This window comes from Phaseolus vulgaris, chromosome 10 (assembly GCF_000499845.2).
Source record: "Phaseolus vulgaris cultivar G19833 chromosome 10, P. vulgaris v2.0, whole genome shotgun sequence".
In the NCBI taxonomy this organism is placed as follows: domain Eukaryota; kingdom Viridiplantae; phylum Streptophyta; class Magnoliopsida; order Fabales; family Fabaceae; genus Phaseolus; species Phaseolus vulgaris.
The window spans coordinates 28,686,842-28,712,005 of record NC_023750.2 but is presented as its reverse complement, the minus strand read 5'-3'; the positions used below and the strand labels follow the sequence as shown (position 1 = coordinate 28,712,005).

Here is a 25,164-nt window from a genome sequence, read left to right as displayed (position 1 = left end):
GTTTTTGCGAAACAACGGATTGTTTTTTTAGTGTTGTGCTTATTTGCTTTGTGTTTTGGCAAACTGAATTCTGATTCAAGTGTTTCTTGAAGTAATTTCATTCTAGACTTAAAAGTTTGCGAAAACCCTCTTTAAACCATTCACCCCTCCCCCCTCTAGTTTAAAGCCATCACTACAAAAAACAGTGTATATTGTGGCGGTTATTTTCGTATAAAGTGGCGTTTATAACCGCCACAATATACGCGTGTGGCGGTTTCCCAAACCACCATAGAACTGGCCGGCACAAAGTTTAATGTGGCGGTTTCACACTACTCGCTGCAACACCCGCCACTTTAACACTATGTTTAAAGTGTCGGTTTTTATATATAAGTAGTGTCAGTTATAACTGTCGCAATTTAATTCATTGATGAAGATTTCAGCACCATTAGTAGGGTATAATGTGACGTTTTTAACTGTCGTAATTTTAATTCTAAATAAATAAATTTTATCCAGCTCTTTTTTATAAAAATTTTTATATTCTGGTTTGCACAATTAAATAAACATAATATATTTTCATAATAAAAAAATAAAATACTAATAAAATGAAATAATGTATAAAGTTATAAGCCTTCATTCATTGCATTGAAAATTAAAACACATATAATATTGTTTAAAAGTTGATATACATAATTGAAAATTGAAACACAAATAATTATTCAAAAGTTGATACATAACTTCAAATTAAAATACACATAATTGTTCAAAAATTGGTACATAATTTAAAATTAAAACACATTGTTCATCCCCTTGATCCTGTTAATTGATTAGGTGATGGAGCACCGCTTCGAGTATCTGACGCCTGAAATAAATAATTTTAAGTTAATGATTTTTAATGTTTATAATTAATTATAAAATAAAAGACAAAATTATAATTATAAAAAAACACTATAATCAAATTAAAATATGCTTAAGAACTCCAAGAAAAAATGATATCATCAGCCAGTTTGGAAGTCATTAAAACAAATAGGCAATTTTGAAAAATTTGAAACATCATCCATTAATTAATATCTAATATTTAATACAATTTTATACACACGCACACAAACTTGGGCATCAAATGAAAGTAGAAACACATACCCAAAAATTAAGTACAATTTTGTAAGATTATTATGATCAACCATGAAATGCAGGCAAAAGGTTGAAAATTTAGTACCTTGAAAGATTTTCACTTGCCGGGAATTGCATTTTTTCCTGTTTTTTTGTCTGCTTGAGCTCCAAGTGTGCGCTAAAATTGCGATTGGTTTGGCTGATGAGGATGAGTTTCACTAGTTGCAACTGAATCTTTATAAATGGAAAATGGAGTTGCTCGAGTCCTGCATGAAGAGAGAACAATATGATGGACATTCATCAAGAATTCTAAAGAAAAACTCATAGGATTTGAGAAACCCTTCACATTAGAAATGCCTATGGAAAGGAAGGAAATGTTGCGAGTATTGAGTTAAAATTTCATATATTTCTCTACAAGAGAAAAATGTAGTGTGCAATTCAAAAAATAACTATCACATGGCAAACTCCAACCAAATAAAGCTAAAGAAACAATCATATTACGTATCATTCCTATCATTCTTGGCAGAAAGATCACCAGTTGTTATCAAGGCGGACAGGGAAAAACCTGCAACCACAGGGAAAGATGTTCAGAATTCAAATTCATAATTTTGAGAAAAATGATTGTGCACCAAGTAATGAACTCACGATTTTCTCGAGTGCCAAGAACAATTCTAAAGCTACGCGAGGGTGCTAGTTTTTCTACTGAATCCTAGACAACAAAAGAATATAGTAGATAGATCAAAAGATCCTTTTACAACTATAACAGTTTCAAAGAAGCACTCAATTGGAACACCACATACATCTTTAGTTGTTGTTGGCCTTGCCAACGAGTGTGCAAGAAATTTTCTATAAGCAGCCTTCAATTTATCATCTGGTTATCATTCTGAAAAATGGAGCAATCAAATAAGGTACAACATGCTATAACTAACTATTATCAAACAAGAAAATGCTTCATTCCCCGGCTCCAAGAGATTAGGGTCTTTACCTGGATATGTCAAGCTGAAAGCATGGCTCAAGATTATAACATTCATAAATAACTGACAAAGCGCAACTATACAGCAAAAGCACAAGCAAGATAAAATTTTGAAAACTGGTATTCACTTTAGTAACATATAAGGGTTATGAACCTACATAATCCACAAAAAATCTCCCAAACCCAACATTCTGCCAATTAAGTGCGATCTTTCCTAAAGCATAACCCATACCCAATTGAGTGTTATTCTCCTTTTATTTTCCAAAGGATATTAAACAGTAGAATTATGAGGAAAAGAATCTGTAATTGCATATCTCCAATGGAGTCAACAGACATCTTCACTCCACACAATGAGCACCAAGCTTTATTATCCTATGCTTTCTTTTGAATTTTACCTCACCAACTCCTTTCATAAGCAATATTCATTTCCTGTTTCTTTCAAGTTTAGGAATTTACACTTCTAATAATGATTGTGTGAACAAAATGAAAGCACACGTTAAAAATAGAATTGTTTATCTCTTTAAAAATGTCCTGAAAGCCAAAATCAATTCATATTGCATACATAAATAAATTGGAACTTTTCCTTAGTTTTATAATTTTCTAGTGATCCTAATGTATATTTAGATTGGGAGGCTAAGTGTGAACAAATATTTGAGATCCATGAGATCCAAGATGAGCATAAGCTTAAGCTAGCCACCCTAGAGTTTAGTGATTATGCCATGAAATGGTGGCATGGAATTGTGAAGGACATTATCTATCACAAGGGTCCTCCCGTGGACTCTTGGAACTCTTTAAAGGATCAAATGCGCGCTAGATTTGTGCCCCCACATTTTAGGAAAGACCTCATGTTGAGACTCCAACGGTTTCAACAAGGCACGCTAAATGTGGATGAATATTATAAAGAGCTAGAAACGCTTGTGCTTAAAATTGAATTAGAGGAAAGTGAGGAAGCTATGATTGCTAGGTTTGTGAGTGGTCTTAGGAAGGATATTCAAGACATTGTTGAGTTACAAGAGTATTCATCATTGGGCTCTTTAGTTCATCTTGCAATGAAGGTGGAAGCCCAACTTGCTAAGAAAAACTCTTTCAAAAATGCTTCCAATGATGGATACTACTCCAAGTCTTGGAGAAACAAAAATTCTTTTTCTAAACATCCTTCCAAAGATTCTTCTTTCAAACCCAAGGATCCTACGCCATCTACTTCTAGGCCTAAATCCCCAATTAAATCGTCTAGTCAAAAGTGTTTTAAATGTTTGGGATATGGTCACATTGCTGCAAATTGCCCTTCTAAACGAAGTATGTACATGCATGAAGGCATTGTAGTTAGTGAGCATGATTCCAATTCACCTAGGCATTCTTCACCTTCTAGACCATCAAGTGAAAATGAGAGTGAAAGTCCTTGTGAAGGTGACTTATTGATGGTAAGACGTATGTTGGGCACAATTCCAAAATCTTTGAATGATACTCAAAGAGAAAATATTTTTCACACCCGATGTCTTATCAACAACAAGTTATGTTCCTTGATTATTGATGGGGGAAGTTGCACTAATGTGGCTAGTACAAGAGTTGTGGAGAAGTTAGCCTTACCCACTATCTCTCATACCAAGCCCTACAAATTACAATGGCTTAGTGAAGTAGGTGAAATCATGGTGAATAAACAAGTTCTCATTAACTTTGAAATAGGAAAGTATAAAGATGAGGTTTTATGTGATGTTGTGCCCATGGAAGCTTCTCATCTTCTTTTAGGAAGGCCTTGGCAATATGATAGACATGTTTTACATGATGGCCTATCCAATACAATGTCTTTTTCCTTCCTAGGGCGCAAGGTTATATTAAAACCCCTCTCTCCCAAAGAGGTTCATGAGGACCAAATAAAAATGAAAACTAAAAGAGAAAATGAGAAAGAAAAAGAAGTAAGTACTACACCGAGTCACACCATTTTCTCCTCTAAATCCATCATGTTGACTCGTGCTATACCTCAAATGGACCCTCCAGGGTCTTCTTCTTCTTTATCTTTTTCATTACCCAAGGTTCCTATTTCAACACCACCTTGGTTAAAATATGTTAGGGATGATTTTTTTTTCATACCTCCTAATGGGTTTCACCATTTAAGAGGTCTTTTTCCCAAAAATATCATCATTCCCTAACACATTTTTCCAACTTGGTCGATTTGTAGGACCTCCTTTTCTGCAATCCCTTTGGTTCCATCTGCTAAGTCATGTATTCCTTTTTCTTACACTTTTGATTGTAAAAGTAAACTGACTTTGTTATATGAAGGGATTCAGAATTCGTGGGCGAATTCTCTCCAACTCGGGGAGTATGATGAGAATCAACTAAAGGTGGCTTTTTATAATGAAGAACAAGATCATTCGCCTTCACATTTAAAGTTTTTCTTGTTAATCTTTGCAAAAGATAAAGCCCAAGCCCAAGCCCAAGCTCAAGAAGGCCAAAGCCCACAAAAGCCCAAAGACCATCCCATGAAGGGCAAGGCCAAGTTTTAAATAAATATTGTTTAGAAAGGTGCTTAGAGGGAAACATTAGAAACCTCTATTGTTAAAGCATCTTTTAGTCTTTAGTTAAGAGTCTTAGGGGGGGGGGGGTGTTAGTAGATAGGTGTAGGAGTAAATAAGGAGGTGCCAAAGTGAGAGAAAGGATCACACCTTCCTCATGCTTTGTTTTAGGCGCAAATTCTAGAAGCTTTTTGGGAGGGAGTTTTTGAATTTGTGTAGCTTACATTTCAGCACCTTAGGCTATAAATAGAGGTGCTCTCTTTGTAAATTTCAGATTGGAATTAATCTAAGAAAACTCTACTCAAATTTTGAGTGAACTTTGGAGAGCTTTTGGAGCCTTCTTCTCTAGTCTTATCTTGATGGATCATTGGAGTCCTCAAGTGGCGGCATCACTCTCATCTAGGAGCATTCCACACTTCTAGTGGCGAGATCATCCAACATTCTTCCATCTTCATGAGCACTCTCTTCTCCTTCCTTCCTTCTCTTTCAATTGTTCATGTTGTCTTGTGTTCTTGAGTTGTTTGGTTCAGCTTTTCTATTTTTTTCCAGCACCTATGTTCTGTTCTTGTCTTTTAATTACACTTTTGTTCGGTTCATATGTTTGCTAATTCAATTCTGTTCAGTCCTTTCAATTTTACCTCTCTTTGTTGATTCAATTTGACAATATGTGGAGCATCCAAATGAGTTTGGGATTTGGTACTAGTTTTTGGTGAGTTCTTGTCTTAGAACAATGATCCAACTCTAAGAAAAGTGCCTCTATAATGTCCAGCTCAAGGTGATTCCTAAGAATGTCAAGAATCATTCTCTATATGGCTAGTGGAATCACATCATGTGGTATCATGAGTCTTAGGTTCTTCTTGCTTAATTGTTGAGTTGTGTGCACTTTAATTTCAAGAGCTCTTTAATTTCTTGCAATTTAAGTTTCTGTTTTAGATTTTTACTTGAGTATTCTTGCTGTTTTTCTTTTACATCAAGTGTTTGTGAAAAGGTTTATGGCACTCATTCTTCTTATGAGTATGGTTGCTCTTTTGGAATGACATTATCCTTCCTAGAGTTTACCTTAAGCTTCCTTTCACTTGTTGTTAAATTTGTGATGTGTCTTTTAATTTTGTAATCATGTCAAGTTTTGTCTTAGTCATGTTATTCCATAATTGTCATTACTTCTAGTAGTACTTTTATTGCTTTGATTGTTTCTTGCTTTGGTGTCATATAATTTTCTGAATTGATATTGATCCTTTGAGCATTTTATGTTTTAGTTTGAGTTCATGCTTGTATTCTAGACTTATACAAGTTCCAATACATCATTTTCCATTATGTCTTTGCTAGTTCATAATTCTGTTTTTTTTGTTCCTATTAGGATTCCTCTGTTTCTGAAAGAAGTGCTTACTGTTTTTCCTTATTACAATTGATTTACTCACTAGAAAATTCTGAAATTCTGGATTTGTGATATTAAAGGTGTTAGAAAAGAGTAGAAAAAAGAATCATTCAAAAATTCAAAGTACACAAAAAATGATAAATAAAATAAAAAAAGTGTACAATTCTGCCGAAAAGAATACGGTAATCTGGCAGCGATTTTAAATTATTGAGTTAACATCTTGAAGCTTCTGTGGTTTAAATTTCATAATCCAGTTCGCTCTACATCATTCCAGTTAAATCAGTGAATATCAAGCACAGTTTGCCTTTTAAAAAAAAATAAAAATTCCAGTAGCTAATTTTTTGTTTTCTTCATCTACTCTAGTGCTTTTCCTTAAGTATTCTTTTGTGTGCCTACTTTTCTCATTGAGTTCTTTATTTTCTTGATTGTCTTTCATTCTTACTCTTTGATTTTGTCTTACACATAGTTTTCCTTTTGCAATTACCTTTCCTTGCTTATACCTTTTCTTGTTTGTCTTTATTGTTTCATTGGTTTTGTGGTGGTTGCTCTTGAGATTGGTGTGCTTGCTTTGACATATTTCATTTGAGGATTCCAAGGCCTCAAGATCAGATTGGTGCAAGAACATTATTTCCTTGAGAGTGATCTCTTTTTCAGCCTCATTTCACTTCGGCAGTTTCATTGCCAAAGCTCACTGTTTTTGCTAATTTTTAACTTGTTTGCTGTTTTTGTGTGTTTGCTCTTTTTAATTACAAATGGCTGGATTTTCAAGTGATGCATCCTACAAGCAGAATTCTCCTTCCAAAGCTTCAATCCTTGGTGAATTACATGAAGCTCAAAGAACCATTAGACGGTTGGAGGAGAAATTGCAAAAGATGGAGGTCCAACAAGCTAGACCATCTCCTTCTATCCATGATGGGCATCATTCTCATAGACCATCTTCAAGAGCCTCTTCAAATGATTTTGGCCGTGAAGAAGAGCATAGGAGAAGGAGGAATCCACCACAATTTCATGGACAAAGACCTCATCATCAAGGAGAAAGACATCACTACGGCAATGGTTACTACCAAGATGCAAAGGCTAGGCTACCTTCGGTCAAGCTTCCTTGTTTTAATGGCTCTAGTGATCCTAATGTATATTTAGATTGGGAGGCTAAGTGTGAACAAATATTTGAGATCCATGAGATCCAAGATGAGCATAAGCTTAAGCTAGCCACCCTAGAGTTTAGTGATTATGCCATGAAATGGTGGCATGGAATTGTGAAGGACATTATCTATCACAAGGGTCCTCCCGTGGACTCTTGGAACTCTTTAAAGGATCAAATGCGCGCTAGATTTGTGCCCCCACATTTTAGGAAAGACCTCATGTTGAGACTCCAACGGTTTCAACAAGGCACGCTAAATGTGGATGAATATTATAAAGAGCTAGAAACGCTTGTGCTTAAAATTGAATTAGAGGAAAGTGAGGAAGCTATGATTGCTAGGTTTGTGAGTGGTCTTAGGAAGGATATTCAAGACATTGTTGAGTTACAAGAGTATTCATCATTGGGCTCTTTAGTTCATCTTGCAATGAAGGTGGAAGCCCAACTTGCTAAGAAAAACTCTTTCAAAAATGCTTCCAATGATGGATACTACTCCAAGTCTTGGAGAAACAAAAATTCTTTTTCTAAACATCCTTCCAAAGATTCTTCTTTCAAACCCAAGGATCCTACGCCATCTACTTCTAGGCCTAAATCCCCAATTAAATCGTCTAGTCAAAAGTGTTTTAAATGTTTGGGATATGGTCACATTGCTGCAAATTGCCCTTCTAAACGAAGTATGTACATGCATGAAGGCATTGTAGTTAGTGAGCATGATTCCAATTCACCTAGGCATTCTTCACCTTCTAGACCATCAAGTGAAAATGAGAGTGAAAGTCCTTGTGAAGGTGACTTATTGATGGTAAGACGTATGTTGGGCACAATTCCAAAATCTTTGAATGATACTCAAAGAGAAAATATTTTTCACACCCGATGTCTTATCAACAACAAGTTATGTTCCTTGATTATTGATGGGGGAAGTTGCACTAATGTGGCTAGTACAAGAGTTGTGGAGAAGTTAGCCTTACCCACTATCTCTCATACCAAGCCCTACAAATTACAATGGCTTAGTGAAGTAGGTGAAATCATGGTGAATAAACAAGTTCTCATTAACTTTGAAATAGGAAAGTATAAAGATGAGGTTTTATGTGATGTTGTGCCCATGGAAGCTTCTCATCTTCTTTTAGGAAGGCCTTGGCAATATGATAGACATGTTTTATATGATGGCCTATCCAATACAATGTCTTTTTCCTTCCTAGGGCGCAAGGTTATATTAAAACCCCTCTCTCCCAAAGAGGTTCATGAGGACCAAATAAAAATGAAAACTAAAAGAGAAAATGAGAAAGAAAAAGAAGTAAGTACTACACCGAGTCACACCATTTTCTCCTCTAAATCCATCATGTTGACTCGTGCTATACCTCAAATGGACCCTCCAGGGTCTTCTTCTTCTTTATCTTTTTCATTACCCAAGGTTCCTATTTCAACACCACCTTGGTTAAAATATGTTAGGGATGATTTTTTTTTCATACCTCCTAATGGGTTTCACCATTTAAGAGGTCTTTTTCCCAAAAATATCATCATTCCCTAACACATTTTTCCAACTTGGTCGATTTGTAGGACCTCCTTTTCTGCAATCCCTTTGGTTCCATCTGCTAAGTCATGTATTCCTTTTTCTTACACTTTTGATTGTAAAAGTAAACTGACTTTGTTATATGAAGGGATTCAGAATTCGTGGGCGAATTCTCTCCAACTCGGGGAGTATGATGAGAATCAACTAAAGGTGGCTTTTTATAATGAAGAACAAGATCATTCGCCTTCACATTTAAAGTTTTTCTTGTTAATCTTTGCAAAAGATAAAGCCCAAGCCCAAGCCCAAGCTCAAGAAGGCCAAAGCCCACAAAAGCCCAAAGACCATCCCATGAAGGGCAAGGCCAAGTTTTAAATAAATATTGTTTAGAAAGGTGCTTAGAGGGAAACATTAGAAACCTCTATTGTTAAAGCATCTTTTAGTCTTTAGTTAAGAGTCTTAGGGGGGGGGGGGGGGGGTGTTAGTAGATAGGTGTAGGAGTAAATAAGGAGGTGCCAAAGTGAGAGAAAGGATCACACCTTCCTCATGCTTTGTTTTAGGCGCAAATTCTAGAAGCTTTTTGGGAGGGAGTTTTTGAATTTGTGTAGCTTACATTTCAGCACCTTAGGCTATAAATAGAGGTGCTCTCTTTGTAAATTTCAGATTGGAATTAATCTAAGAAAACTCTACTCAAATTTTGAGTGAACTTTGGAGAGCTTTTGGAGCCTTCTTCTCTAGTCTTATCTTGATGGATCATTGGAGTCCTCAAGTGGCGGCATCACTCTCATCTAGGAGCATTCCACACTTCTAGTGGCGAGATCATCCAACATTCTTCCATCTTCATGAGCACTCTCTTCTCCTTCCTTCCTTCTCTTTCAATTGTTCATGTTGTCTTGTGTTCTTGAGTTGTTTGGTTCAGCTTTTCTATTTTTTTCCAGCACCTATGTTCTGTTCTTGTCTTTTAATTACACTTTTGTTCGGTTCATATGTTTGCTAATTCAATTCTGTTCAGTCCTTTCAATTTTACCTCTCTTTGTTGATTCAATTTGACAATATGTGGAGCATCCAAATGAGTTTGGGATTTGGTACTAGTTTTTGGTGAGTTCTTGTCTTAGAACAATGATCCAACTCTAAGAAAAGTGCCTCTATAATGTCCAGCTCAAGGTGATTCCTAAGAATGTCAAGAATCATTCTCTATATGGCTAGTGGAATCACATCATGTGGTATCATGAGTCTTAGGTTCTTCTTGCTTAATTGTTGAGTTGTGTGCACTTTAATTTCAAGAGCTCTTTAATTTCTTGCAATTTAAGTTTCTGTTTTAGATTTTTACTTGAGTATTCTTGCTGTTTTTCTTTTACATCAAGTGTTTGTGAAAAGGTTTATGGCACTCATTCTTCTTATGAGTATGGTTGCTCTTTTGGAATGACATTATCCTTCCTAGAGTTTACCTTAAGCTTCCTTTCACTTGTTGTTAAATTTGTGATGTGTCTTTTAATTTTGTAATCATGTCAAGTTTTGTCTTAGTCATGTTATTCCATAATTGTCATTACTTCTAGTAGTACTTTTATTGCTTTGATTGTTTCTTGCTTTGGTGTCATATAATTTTCTGAATTGATATTGATCCTTTGAGCATTTTATGTTTTAGTTTGAGTTCATGCTTGTATTCTAGACCTATACAAGTTCCAATACATCATTTTCCATTATGTCTTTGCTAGTTCATAATTCTGTTTTTTTTGTTCCTATTAGGATTCCTCTGTTTCTGAAAGAAGTGCTTACTGTTTTTCCTTATTACAATTGATTTACTCACTAGAAAATTCTGAAATTCTGGATTTGTGATATTAAAGGTGTTAGAAAAGAGTAGAAAAAAGAATCATTCAAAAATTCAAAGTACACAAAAAATGATAAATAAAATAAAAAAAGTGTACAATTCTGCCGAAAAGAATACGGTAATCTGGCAGCGATTTTAAATTATTGAGTTAACATCTTGAAGCTTCTGTGGTTTAAATTTCATAATCCAGTTCGCTCTACATCATTCCAGTTAAATCAGTGAATATCAAGCACAGTTTGCCTTTTAAAAAAAAATAAAAATTCCAGTAGCTAATTTTTTGTTTTCTTCATCTACTCTAGTGCTTTTCCTTAAGTATTCTTTTGTGTGCCTACTTTTCTCATTGAGTTCTTTATTTTCTTGATTGTCTTTCATTCTTACTCTTTGATTTTGTCTTACACATAGTTTTCCTTTTGCAATTACCTTTCCTTGCTTATACCTTTTCTTGTTTGTCTTTATTGTTTCATTGGTTTTGTGGTGGTTGCTCTTGAGATTGGTGTGCTTGCTTTGACATATTTCATTTGAGGATTCCAAGGCCTCAAGATCAGATTGGTGCAAGAACATTATTTCCTTGAGAGTGATCTCTTTTTCAGCCTCATTTCACTTCGGCAGTTTCATTGCCAAAGCTCACTGTTTTTGCTAATTTTTAACTTGTTTGCTGTTTTTGTGTGTTTGCTCTTTTTAATTACAAATGGCTGGATTTTCAAGTGATGCATCCTACAAGCAGAATTCTCCTTCCAAAGCTTCAATCCTTGGTGAATTACATGAAGCTCAAAGAACCATTAGACGGTTGGAGGAGAAATTGCAAAAGATGGAGGTCCAACAAGCTAGACCATCTCCTTCTATCCATGATGGGCATCATTCTCATAGACCATCTTCAAGAGCCTCTTCAAATGATTTTGGCCGTGAAGAAGAGCATAGGAGAAGGAGGAATCCACCACAATTTCATGGACAAAGACCTCATCATCAAGGAGAAAGACATCACTACGGCAATGGTTACTACCAAGATGCAAAGGCTAGGCTACCTTCGGTCAAGCTTCCTTGTTTTAATGGCTCTAGTGATCCTAATGTATATTTAGATTGGGAGGCTAAGTGTGAACAAATATTTGAGATCCATGAGATCCAAGATGAGCATAAGCTTAAGCTAGCCACCCTAGAGTTTAGTGATTATGCCATGAAATGGTGGCATGGAATTGTGAAGGACATTATCTATCACAAGGGTCCTCCCGTGGACTCTTGGAACTCTTTAAAGGATCAAATGCGCGCTAGATTTGTGCCCCCACATTTTAGGAAAGACCTCATGTTGAGACTCCAACGGTTTCAACAAGGCACGCTAAATGTGGATGAATATTATAAAGAGCTAGAAACGCTTGTGCTTAAAATTGAATTAGAGGAAAGTGAGGAAGCTATGATTGCTAGGTTTGTGAGTGGTCTTAGGAAGGATATTCAAGACATTGTTGAGTTACAAGAGTATTCATCATTGGGCTCTTTAGTTCATCTTGCAATGAAGGTGGAAGCCCAACTTGCTAAGAAAAACTCTTTCAAAAATGCTTCCAATGATGGATACTACTCCAAGTCTTGGAGAAACAAAAATTCTTTTTCTAAACATCCTTCCAAAGATTCTTCTTTCAAACCCAAGGATCCTACGCCATCTACTTCTAGGCCTAAATCCCCAATTAAATCGTCTAGTCAAAAGTGTTTTAAATGTTTGGGATATGGTCACATTGCTGCAAATTGCCCTTCTAAACGAAGTATGTACATGCATGAAGGCATTGTAGTTAGTGAGCATGATTCCAATTCACCTAGGCATTCTTCACCTTCTAGACCATCAAGTGAAAATGAGAGTGAAAGTCCTTGTGAAGGTGACTTATTGATGGTAAGACGTATGTTGGGCACAATTCCAAAATCTTTGAATGATACTCAAAGAGAAAATATTTTTCACACCCGATGTCTTATCAACAACAAGTTATGTTCCTTGATTATTGATGGGGGAAGTTGCACTAATGTGGCTAGTACAAGAGTTGTGGAGAAGTTAGCCTTACCCACTATCTCTCATACCAAGCCCTACAAATTACAATGGCTTAGTGAAGTAGGTGAAATCATGGTGAATAAACAAGTTCTCATTAACTTTGAAATAGGAAAGTATAAAGATGAGGTTTTATGTGATGTTGTGCCCATGGAAGCTTCTCATCTTCTTTTAGGAAGGCCTTGGCAATATGATAGACATGTTTTATATGATGGCCTATCCAATACAATGTCTTTTTCCTTCCTAGGGCGCAAGGTTATATTAAAACCCCTCTCTCCCAAAGAGGTTCATGAGGACCAAATAAAAATGAAAACTAAAAGAGAAAATGAGAAAGAAAAAGAAGTAAGTACTACACCGAGTCACACCATTTTCTCCTCTAAATCCATCATGTTGACTCGTGCTATACCTCAAATGGACCCTCCAGGGTCTTCTTCTTCTTTATCTTTTTCATTACCCAAGGTTCCTATTTCAACACCACCTTGGTTAAAATATGTTAGGGATGATTTTTTTTTCATACCTCCTAATGGGTTTCACCATTTAAGAGGTCTTTTTCCCAAAAATATCATCATTCCCTAACACATTTTTCCAACTTGGTCGATTTGTAGGACCTCCTTTTCTGCAATCCCTTTGGTTCCATCTGCTAAGTCATGTATTCCTTTTTCTTACACTTTTGATTGTAAAAGTAAACTGACTTTGTTATATGAAGGGATTCAGAATTCGTGGGCGAATTCTCTCCAACTCGGGGAGTATGATGAGAATCAACTAAAGGTGGCTTTTTATAATGAAGAACAAGATCATTCGCCTTCACATTTAAAGTTTTTCTTGTTAATCTTTGCAAAAGATAAAGCCCAAGCCCAAGCCCAAGCTCAAGAAGGCCAAAGCCCACAAAAGCCCAAAGACCATCCCATGAAGGGCAAGGCCAAGTTTTAAATAAATATTGTTTAGAAAGGTGCTTAGAGGGAAACATTAGAAACCTCTATTGTTAAAGCATCTTTTAGTCTTTAGTTAAGAGTCTTAGGGGGGGGGGGGGGGGTGTTAGTAGATAGGTGTAGGAGTAAATAAGGAGGTGCCAAAGTGAGAGAAAGGATCACACCTTCCTCATGCTTTGTTTTAGGCGCAAATTCTAGAAGCTTTTTGGGAGGGAGTTTTTGAATTTGTGTAGCTTACATTTCAGCACCTTAGGCTATAAATAGAGGTGCTCTCTTTGTAAATTTCAGATTGGAATTAATCTAAGAAAACTCTACTCAAATTTTGAGTGAACTTTGGAGAGCTTTTGGAGCCTTCTTCTCTAGTCTTATCTTGATGGATCATTGGAGTCCTCAAGTGGCGGCATCACTCTCATCTAGGAGCATTCCACACTTCTAGTGGCGAGATCATCCAACATTCTTCCATCTTCATGAGCACTCTCTTCTCCTTCCTTCCTTCTCTTTCAATTGTTCATGTTGTCTTGTGTTCTTGAGTTGTTTGGTTCAGCTTTTCTATTTTTTTCCAGCACCTATGTTCTGTTCTTGTCTTTTAATTACACTTTTGTTCGGTTCATATGTTTGCTAATTCAATTCTGTTCAGTCCTTTCAATTTTACCTCTCTTTGTTGATTCAATTTGACAATATGTGGAGCATCCAAATGAGTTTGGGATTTGGTACTAGTTTTTGGTGAGTTCTTGTCTTAGAACAATGATCCAACTCTAAGAAAAGTGCCTCTATAATGTCCAGCTCAAGGTGATTCCTAAGAATGTCAAGAATCATTCTCTATATGGCTAGTGGAATCACATCATGTGGTATCATGAGTCTTAGGTTCTTCTTGCTTAATTGTTGAGTTGTGTGCACTTTAATTTCAAGAGCTCTTTAATTTCTTGCAATTTAAGTTTCTGTTTTAGATTTTTACTTGAGTATTCTTGCTGTTTTTCTTTTACATCAAGTGTTTGTGAAAAGGTTTATGGCACTCATTCTTCTTATGAGTATGGTTGCTCTTTTGGAATGACATTATCCTTCCTAGAGTTTACCTTAAGCTTCCTTTCACTTGTTGTTAAATTTGTGATGTGTCTTTTAATTTTGTAATCATGTCAAGTTTTGTCTTAGTCATGTTATTCCATAATTGTCATTACTTCTAGTAGTACTTTTATTGCTTTGATTGTTTCTTGCTTTGGTGTCATATAATTTTCTGAATTGATATTGATCCTTTGAGCATTTTATGTTTTAGTTTGAGTTCATGCTTGTATTCTAGACCTATACAAGTTCCAATACATCATTTTCCATTATGTCTTTGCTAGTTCATAATTCTGTTTTTTTTGTTCCTATTAGGATTCCTCTGTTTCTGAAAGAAGTGCTTACTGTTTTTCCTTATTACAATTGATTTACTCACTAGAAAATTCTGAAATTCTGGATTTGTGATATTAAAGGTGTTAGAAAAGAGTAGAAAAAAGAATCATTCAAAAATTCAAAGTACACAAAAAATGATAAATAAAATAAAAAAAGTGTACAATTCTGCCGAAAAGAATACGGTAATCTGGCAGCGATTTTAAATTATTGAGTTAACATCTTGAAGCTTCTGTGGTTTAAATTTCATAATCCAGTTCGCTCTACATCATTCCAGTTAAATCAGTGAATATCAAGCACAGTTTGCCTTTTAAAAAAAAATAAAAATTCCAGTAGCTAATTTTTTGTTTTCTTCATCTACTCTAGTGCTTTTCCTTAAGTATTCTTTTGTGTGCCTACTTTTCTCATTGAGTTCTTTATTTTCTTGATTGTCTTTCATTCTTACTCTTTGATTTTGTCTTACACATAGTTTTCCTTTTGCAATTACCTTTCCTTGCTTATACCTTTTCTTGTTTGTCTTTATTGTTTCATTGGTTTTGTGGTGGTTGCTCTTGAGATTGGTGTGCTTGCTTTGACATATTTCATTTGAGGATTCCAAGGCCTCAAGATCAGATTGGTGCAAGAACATTATTTCCTTGAGAGTGATCTCTTTTTCAGCCTCATTTCACTTCGGCAGTTTCATTGCCAAAGCTCACTGTTTTTGCTAATTTTTAACTTGTTTGCTGTTTTTGTGTGTTTGCTCTTTTTAATTACAAATGGCTGGATTTTCAAGTGATGCATCCTACAAGCAGAATTCTCCTTCCAAAGCTTCAATCCTTGGTGAATTACATGAAGCTCAAAGAACCATTAGACGGTTGGAGGAGAAATTGCAAAAGATGGAGGTCCAACAAGCTAGACCATCTCCTTCTATCCATGATGGGCATCATTCTCATAGACCATCTTCAAGAGCCTCTTCAAATGATTTTGGCCGTGAAGAAGAGCATAGGAGAAGGAGGAATCCACCACAATTTCATGGACAAAGACCTCATCATCAAGGAGAAAGACATCACTACGGCAATGGTTACTACCAAGATGCAAAGGCTAGGCTACCTTCGGTCAAGCTTCCTTGTTTTAATGGCTCTAGTGATCCTAATGTATATTTAGATTGGGAGGCTAAGTGTGAACAAATATTTGAGATCCATGAGATCCAAGATGAGCATAAGCTTAAGCTAGCCACCCTAGAGTTTAGTGATTATGCCATGAAATGGTGGCATGGAATTGTGAAGGACATTATCTATCACAAGGGTCCTCCCGTGGACTCTTGGAACTCTTTAAAGGATCAAATGCGCGCTAGATTTGTGCCCCCACATTTTAGGAAAGACCTCATGTTGAGACTCCAACGGTTTCAACAAGGCACGCTAAATGTGGATGAATATTATAAAGAGCTAGAAACGCTTGTGCTTAAAATTGAATTAGAGGAAAGTGAGGAAGCTATGATTGCTAGGTTTGTGAGTGGTCTTAGGAAGGATATTCAAGACATTGTTGAGTTACAAGAGTATTCATCATTGGGCTCTTTAGTTCATCTTGCAATGAAGGTGGAAGCCCAACTTGCTAAGAAAAACTCTTTCAAAAATGCTTCCAATGATGGATACTACTCCAAGTCTTGGAGAAACAAAAATTCTTTTTCTAAACATCCTTCCAAAGATTCTTCTTTCAAACCCAAGGATCCTACGCCATCTACTTCTAGGCCTAAATCCCCAATTAAATCGTCTAGTCAAAAGTGTTTTAAATGTTTGGGATATGGTCACATTGCTGCAAATTGCCCTTCTAAACGAAGTATGTACATGCATGAAGGCATTGTAGTTAGTGAGCATGATTCCAATTCACCTAGGCATTCTTCACCTTCTAGACCATCAAGTGAAAATGAGAGTGAAAGTCCTTGTGAAGGTGACTTATTGATGGTAAGACGTATGTTGGGCACAATTCCAAAATCTTTGAATGATACTCAAAGAGAAAATATTTTTCACACCCGATGTCTTATCAACAACAAGTTATGTTCCTTGATTATTGATGGGGGAAGTTGCACTAATGTGGCTAGTACAAGAGTTGTGGAGAAGTTAGCCTTACCCACTATCTCTCATACCAAGCCCTACAAATTACAATGGCTTAGTGAAGTAGGTGAAATCATGGTGAATAAACAAGTTCTCATTAACTTTGAAATAGGAAAGTATAAAGATGAGGTTTTATGTGATGTTGTGCCCATGGAAGCTTCTCATCTTCTTTTAGGAAGGCCTTGGCAATATGATAGACATGTTTTATATGATGGCCTATCCAATACAATGTCTTTTTCCTTCCTAGGGCGCAAGGTTATATTAAAACCCCTCTCTCCCAAAGAGGTTCATGAGGACCAAATAAAAATGAAAACTAAAAGAGAAAATGAGAAAGAAAAAGAAGTAAGTACTACACCGAGTCACACCATTTTCTCCTCTAAATCCATCATGTTGACTCGTGCTATACCTCAAATGGACCCTCCAGGGTCTTCTTCTTCTTTATCTTTTTCATTACCCAAGGTTCCTATTTCAACACCACCTTGGTTAAAATATGTTAGGGATGATTTTTTTTTCATACCTCCTAATGGGTTTCACCATTTAAGAGGTCTTTTTCCCAAAAATATCATCATTCCCTAACACATTTTTCCAACTTGGTCGATTTGTAGGACCTCCTTTTCTGCAATCCCTTTGGTTCCATCTGCTAAGTCATGTATTCCTTTTTCTTACACTTTTGATTGTAAAAGTAAACTGACTTTGTTATATGAAGGGATTCAGAATTCGTGGGCGAATTCTCTCCAACTCGGGGAGTATGATGAGAATCAACTAAAGGTGGCTTTTTATAATGAAGAACAAGATCATTCGCCTTCACATTTAAAGTTTTTCTTGTTAATCTTTGCAAAAGATAAAGCCCAAGCCCAAGCCCAAGCTCAAGAAGGCCAAAGCCCACAAAAGCCCAAAGACCATCCCATGAAGGGCAAGGCCAAGTTTTAAATAAATATTGTTTAGAAAGGTGCTTAGAGGGAAACATTAGAAACCTCTATTGTTAAAGCATCTTTTAGTCTTTAGTTAAGAGTCTTAGGGGGGGGGGGGGGGGTGTTAGTAGATAGGTGTAGGAGTAAATAAGGAGGTGCCAAAGTGAGAGAAAGGATCACACCTTCCTCATGCTTTGTTTTAGGCGCAAATTCTAGAAGCTTTTTGGGAGGGAGTTTTTGAATTTGTGTAGCTTACATTTCAGCACCTTAGGCTATAAATAGAGGTGCTCTCTTTGTAAATTTCAGATTGGAATTAATCTAAGAAAACTCTACTCAAATTTTGAGTGAACTTTGGAGAGCTTTTGGAGCCTTCTTCTCTAGTCTTATCTTGATGGATCATTGGAGTCCTCAAGTGGCGGCATCACTCTCATCTAGGAGCATTCCACACTTCTAGTGGCGAGATCATCCAACATTCTTCCATCTTCATGAGCACTCTCTTCTCCTTCCTTCCTTCTCTTTCAATTGTTCATGTTGTCTTGTGTTCTTGAGTTGTTTGGTTCAGCTTTTCTATTTTTTTCCAGCACCTATGTTCTGTTCTTGTCTTTTAATTACACTTTTGTTCGGTTCATATGTTTGCTAATTCAATTCTGTTCAGTCCTTTCAATTTTACCTCTCTTTGTTGATTCAATTTGACAATATGTGGAGCATCCAAATGAGTTTGGGATTTGGTACTAGTTTTTGGTGAGTTCTTGTCTTAGAACAATGATCCAACTCTAAGAAAAGTGCCTCTATAATGTCCAGCTCAAGGTGATTCCTAAGAATGTCAAGAATCATTCTCTATATGGCTAGTGGAATCACATCATGTGGTATCATGAGTCTTAGGTTCTTCTTGCTTAATTGTTGAGTTGTGTGCACTTTAATTTCAAGAGCTCTTTAATTTCTTGCAATTTAAGTTTCTGTTTTAGATTTTTACTTGAGTATTCTTGCTGTTTTTCTTTTACATCAAGTGTTTGTGAAAAGGTTTATGGCACTCATTCTTCTTATGAGTATGGTTGCTCTTTTGGAATGACATTATCCTTCCTAGAGTTTACCTTAAGCTTCCTTTCACTTGTTGTTAAATTTGTGATGTGTCTTTTAATTTTGTAATCATGTCAAGTTTTGTCTTAGTCATGTTATTCCATAATTGTCATTACTTCTAGTAGTACTTTTATTGCTTTGATTGTTTCTTGCTTTGGTGTCATATAATTTTCTGAATTGATATTGATCCTTTGAGCATTTTATGTTTTAGTTTGAGTTCATGCTTGTATTCTAGACCTATACAAGTTCCAATACATCATTTTCCATTATGTCTTTGCTAGTTCATAATTCTGTTTTTTTTGTTCCTATTAGGATTCCTCTGTTTCTGAAAGAAGTGCTTACTGTTTTTCCTTATTACAATTGATTTACTCACTAGAAAATTCTGAAATTCTGGATTTGTGATATTAAAGGTGTTAGAAAAGAGTAGAAAAAAGAATCATTCAAAAATTCAAAGTACACAAAAAATGATAAATAAAATAAAAAAAGTGTACAATTCTGCCGAAAAGAATACGGTAATCTGGCAGCGATTTTAAATTATTGAGTTAACATCTTGAAGCTTCTGTGGTTTAAATTTCATAATCCAGTTCGCTCTACATCATTCCAGTTAAATCAGTGAATATCAAGCACAGTTTGCCTTTTAAAAAAAAATAAAAATTCCAGTAGCTAATTTTTTGTTTTCTTCATCTACTCTAGTGCTTTTCCTTAAGTATTCTTTTGTGTGCCTACTTTTCTCATTGAGTTCTTTATTTTCTTGATTGTCTTTCATTCTTACTCTTTGATTTTGTCTTACACATAGTTTTCCTTTTGCAATTACCTTTCCTTGCTTATACCTTTTCTTGTTTGTCTTTATTGTTTCATTGGTTTTGTGGTGGTTGCTCTTGAGATTGGTGTGCTTGCTTTGACATATTTCATTTGAGGATTCCAAGGCCTCAAGATCAGATTGGTGCAAGAACATTATTTCCTTGAGAGTGATCTCTTTTTCAGCCTCATTTCACTTCGGCAGTTTCATTGCCAAAGCTCACTGTTTTTGCTAATTTTTAACTTGTTTGCTGTTTTTGTGTGTTTGCTCTTTTTAATTACAAATGGCTGGATTTTCAAGTGATGCATCCTACAAGCAGAATTCTCCTTCCAAAGCTTCAATCCTTGGTGAATTACATGAAGCTCAAAGAACCATTAGACGGTTGGAGGAGAAATTGCAAAAGATGGAGGTCCAACAAGCTAGACCATCTCCTTCTATCCATGATGGGCATCATTCTCATAGACCATCTTCAAGAGCCTCTTCAAATGATTTTGGCCGTGAAGAAGAGCATAGGAGAAGGAGGAATCCACCACAATTTCATGGACAAAGACCTCATCATCAAGGAGAAAGACATCACTACGGCAATGGTTACTACCAAGATGCAAAGGCTAGGCTACCTTCGGTCAAGCTTCCTTGTTTTAATGGCTCTAGTGATCCTAATGTATATTTAGATTGGGAGGCTAAGTGTGAACAAATATTTGAGATCCATGAGATCCAAGATGAGCATAAGCTTAAGCTAGCCACCCTAGAGTTTAGTGATTATGCCATGAAATGGTGGCATGGAATTGTGAAGGACATTATCTATCACAAGGGTCCTCCCGTGGACTCTTGGAACTCTTTAAAGGATCAAATGCGCGCTAGATTTGTGCCCCCACATTTTAGGAAAGACCTCATGTTGAGACTCCAACGGTTTCAACAAGGCACGCTAAATGTGGATGAATATTATAAAGAGCTAGAAACGCTTGTGCTTAAAATTGAATTAGAGGAAAGTGAGGAAGCTATGATTGCTAGGTTTGTGAGTGGTCTTAGGAAGGATATTCAAGACATTGTTGAGTTACAAGAGTATTCATCATTGGGCTCTTTAGTTCATCTTGCAATGAAGGTGGAAGCCCAACTTGCTAAGAAAAACTCTTTCAAAAATGCTTCCAATGATGGATACTACTCCAAGTCTTGGAGAAACAAAAATTCTTTTTCTAAACATCCTTCCAAAGATTCTTCTTTCAAACCCAAGGATCCTACGCCATCTACTTCTAGGCCTAAATCCCCAATTAAATCGTCTAGTCAAAAGTGTTTTAAATGTTTGGGATATGGTCACATTGCTGCAAATTGCCCTTCTAAACGAAGTATGTACATGCATGAAGGCATTGTAGTTAGTGAGCATGATTCCAATTCACCTAGGCATTCTTCACCTTCTAGACCATCAAGTGAAAATGAGAGTGAAAGTCCTTGTGAAGGTGACTTATTGATGGTAAGACGTATGTTGGGCACAATTCCAAAATCTTTGAATGATACTCAAAGAGAAAATATTTTTCACACCCGATGTCTTATCAACAACAAGTTATGTTCCTTGATTATTGATGGGGGAAGTTGCACTAATGTGGCTAGTACAAGAGTTGTGGAGAAGTTAGCCTTACCCACTATCTCTCATACCAAGCCCTACAAATTACAATGGCTTAGTGAAGTAGGTGAAATCATGGTGAATAAACAAGTTCTCATTAACTTTGAAATAGGAAAGTATAAAGATGAGGTTTTATGTGATGTTGTGCCCATGGAAGCTTCTCATCTTCTTTTAGGAAGGCCTTGGCAATATGATAGACATGTTTTATATGATGGCCTATCCAATACAATGTCTTTTTCCTTCCTAGGGCGCAAGGTTATATTAAAACCCCTCTCTCCCAAAGAGGTTCATGAGGACCAAATAAAAATGAAAACTAAAAGAGAAAATGAGAAAGAAAAAGAAGTAAGTACTACACCGAGTCACACCATTTTCTCCTCTAAATCCATCATGTTGACTCGTGCTATACCTCAAATGGACCCTCCAGGGTCTTCTTCTTCTTTATCTTTTTCATTACCCAAGGTTCCTATTTCAACACCACCTTGGTTAAAATATGTTAGGGATGATTTTTTTTTCATACCTCCTAATGGGTTTCACCATTTAAGAGGTCTTTTTCCCAAAAATATCATCATTCCCTAACACATTTTTCCAACTTGGTCGATTTGTAGGACCTCCTTTTCTGCAATCCCTTTGGTTCCATCTGCTAAGTCATGTATTCCTTTTTCTTACACTTTTGATTGTAAAAGTAAACTGACTTTGTTATATGAAGGGATTCAGAATTCGTGGGCGAATTCTCTCCAACTCGGGGAGTATGATGAGAATCAACTAAAGGTGGCTTTTTATAATGAAGAACAAGATCATTCGCCTTCACATTTAAAGTTTTTCTTGTTAATCTTTGCAAAAGATAAAGCCCAAGCCCAAGCCCAAGCTCAAGAAGGCCAAAGCCCACAAAAGCCCAAAGACCATCCCATGAAGGGCAAGGCCAAGTTTTAAATAAATATTGTTTAGAAAGGTGCTTAGAGGGAAACATTAGAAACCTCTATTGTTAAAGCATCTTTTAGTCTTTAGTTAAGAGTCTTAGGGGGGGGGGGGGGGGTGTTAGTAGATAGGTGTAGGAGTAAATAAGGAGGTGCCAAAGTGAGAGAAAGGATCACACCTTCCTCATGCTTTGTTTTAGGCGCAAATTCTAGAAGCTTTTTGGGAGGGAGTTTTTGAATTTGTGTAGCTTACATTTCAGCACCTTAGGCTATAAATAGAGGTGCTCTCTTTGTAAATTTCAGATTGGAATTAATCTAAGAAAACTCTACTCAAATTTTGAGTGAACTTTGGAGAGCTTTTGGAGCCTTCTTCTCTAGTCTTATCTTGATGGATCATTGGAGTCCTCAAGTGGCGGCATCACTCTCATCTAGGAGCATTCCACACTTCTAGTGGCGAGATCATCCAACATTCTTCCATCTTCATGAGCACTCTCTTCTCCTTCCTTCCTTCTCTTTCAATTGTTCATGTTGTCTTGTGTTCTTGAGTTGTTTGGTTCAGCTTTTCTATTTTTTTCCAGCACCTATGTTCTGTTCTTGTCTTTTAATTACACTTTTGTTCGGTTCATATGTTTGCTAATTCAATTCTGTTCAGTCCTTTCAATTTTACCTCTCTTTGTTGATTCAATTTGACAATATGTGGAGCATCCAAATGAGTTTGGGATTTGGTACTAGTTTTTGGTGAGTTCTTGTCTTAGAACAATGATCCAACTCTAAGAAAAGTGCCTCTATAATGTCCAGCTCAAGGTGATTCCTAAGAATGTCAAGAATCATTCTCTATATGGCTAGTGGAATCACATCATGTGGTATCATGAGTCTTAGGTTCTTCTTGCTTAATTGTTGAGTTGTGTGCACTTTAATTTCAAGAGCTCTTTAATTTCTTGCAATTTAAGTTTCTGTTTTAGATTTTTACTTGAGTATTCTTGCTGTTTTTCTTTTACATCAAGTGTTTGTGAAAAGGTTTATGGCACTCATTCTTCTTATGAGTATGGTTGCTCTTTTGGAATGACATTATCCTTCCTAGAGTTTACCTTAAGCTTCCTTTCACTTGTTGTTAAATTTGTGATGTGTCTTTTAATTTTGTAATCATGTCAAGTTTTGTCTTAGTCATGTTATTCCATAATTGTCATTACTTCTAGTAGTACTTTTATTGCTTTGATTGTTTCTTGCTTTGGTGTCATATAATTTTCTGAATTGATATTGATCCTTTGAGCATTTTATGTTTTAGTTTGAGTTCATGCTTGTATTCTAGACCTATACAAGTTCCAATACATCATTTTCCATTATGTCTTTGCTAGTTCATAATTCTGTTTTTTTTGTTCCTATTAGGATTCCTCTGTTTCTGAAAGAAGTGCTTACTGTTTTTCCTTATTACAATTGATTTACTCACTAGAAAATTCTGAAATTCTGGATTTGTGATATTAAAGGTGTTAGAAAAGAGTAGAAAAAAGAATCATTCAAAAATTCAAAGTACACAAAAAATGATAAATAAAATAAAAAAAGTGTACAATTCTGCCGAAAAGAATACGGTAATCTGGCAGCGATTTTAAATTATTGAGTTAACATCTTGAAGCTTCTGTGGTTTAAATTTCATAATCCAGTTCGCTCTACATCATTCCAGTTAAATCAGTGAATATCAAGCACAGTTTGCCTTTTAAAAAAAAATAAAAATTCCAGTAGCTAATTTTTTGTTTTCTTCATCTACTCTAGTGCTTTTCCTTAAGTATTCTTTTGTGTGCCTACTTTTCTCATTGAGTTCTTTATTTTCTTGATTGTCTTTCATTCTTACTCTTTGATTTTGTCTTACACATAGTTTTCCTTTTGCAATTACCTTTCCTTGCTTATACCTTTTCTTGTTTGTCTTTATTGTTTCATTGGTTTTGTGGTGGTTGCTCTTGAGATTGGTGTGCTTGCTTTGACATATTTCATTTGAGGATTCCAAGGCCTCAAGATCAGATTGGTGCAAGAACATTATTTCCTTGAGAGTGATCTCTTTTTCAGCCTCATTTCACTTCGGCAGTTTCATTGCCAAAGCTCACTGTTTTTGCTAATTTTTAACTTGTTTGCTGTTTTTGTGTGTTTGCTCTTTTTAATTACAAATGGCTGGATTTTCAAGTGATGCATCCTACAAGCAGAATTCTCCTTCCAAAGCTTCAATCCTTGGTGAATTACATGAAGCTCAAAGAACCATTAGACGGTTGGAGGAGAAATTGCAAAAGATGGAGGTCCAACAAGCTAGACCATCTCCTTCTATCCATGATGGGCATCATTCTCATAGACCATCTTCAAGAGCCTCTTCAAATGATTTTGGCCGTGAAGAAGAGCATAGGAGAAGGAGGAATCCACCACAATTTCATGGACAAAGACCTCATCATCAAGGAGAAAGACATCACTACGGCAATGGTTACTACCAAGATGCAAAGGCTAGGCTACCTTCGGTCAAGCTTCCTTGTTTTAATGGCTCTAGTGATCCTAATGTATATTTAGATTGGGAGGCTAAGTGTGAACAAATATTTGAGATCCATGAGATCCAAGATGAGCATAAGCTTAAGCTAGCCACCCTAGAGTTTAGTGATTATGCCATGAAATGGTGGCATGGAATTGTGAAGGACATTATCTATCACAAGGGTCCTCCCGTGGACTCTTGGAACTCTTTAAAGGATCAAATGCGCGCTAGATTTGTGCCCCCACATTTTAGGAAAGACCTCATGTTGAGACTCCAACGGTTTCAACAAGGCACGCTAAATGTGGATGAATATTATAAAGAGCTAGAAACGCTTGTGCTTAAAATTGAATTAGAGGAAAGTGAGGAAGCTATGATTGCTAGGTTTGTGAGTGGTCTTAGGAAGGATATTCAAGACATTGTTGAGTTACAAGAGTATTCATCATTGGGCTCTTTAGTTCATCTTGCAATGAAGGTGGAAGCCCAACTTGCTAAGAAAAACT

The 25,164-nt window shown here is 36.1% G+C and overlaps 1 protein-coding gene across 1 annotated transcript in view; it reads right to left on the bottom strand.

The window, feature by feature from the left end:
* Nucleotides 1–1,617: 1,617 nt before the first annotated feature.
* The window catches only part of LOC137817849 (filament-like plant protein 1), a 38,326-nt gene continuing 14,779 nt past the window's right edge, over nt 1,618–25,164 (bottom strand). The window contains exons 2-3 of the mRNA XM_068621075.1: nt 2,072–2,137; nt 1,618–1,651 (exon numbers count right to left, since the gene is read on the bottom strand). Of these exons, the coding sequence (XP_068477176.1) occupies nt 1,618–1,651; nt 2,072–2,137 (100 nt within the window). The remainder of the gene's footprint in view (nt 1,652–2,071; nt 2,138–25,164) is intronic.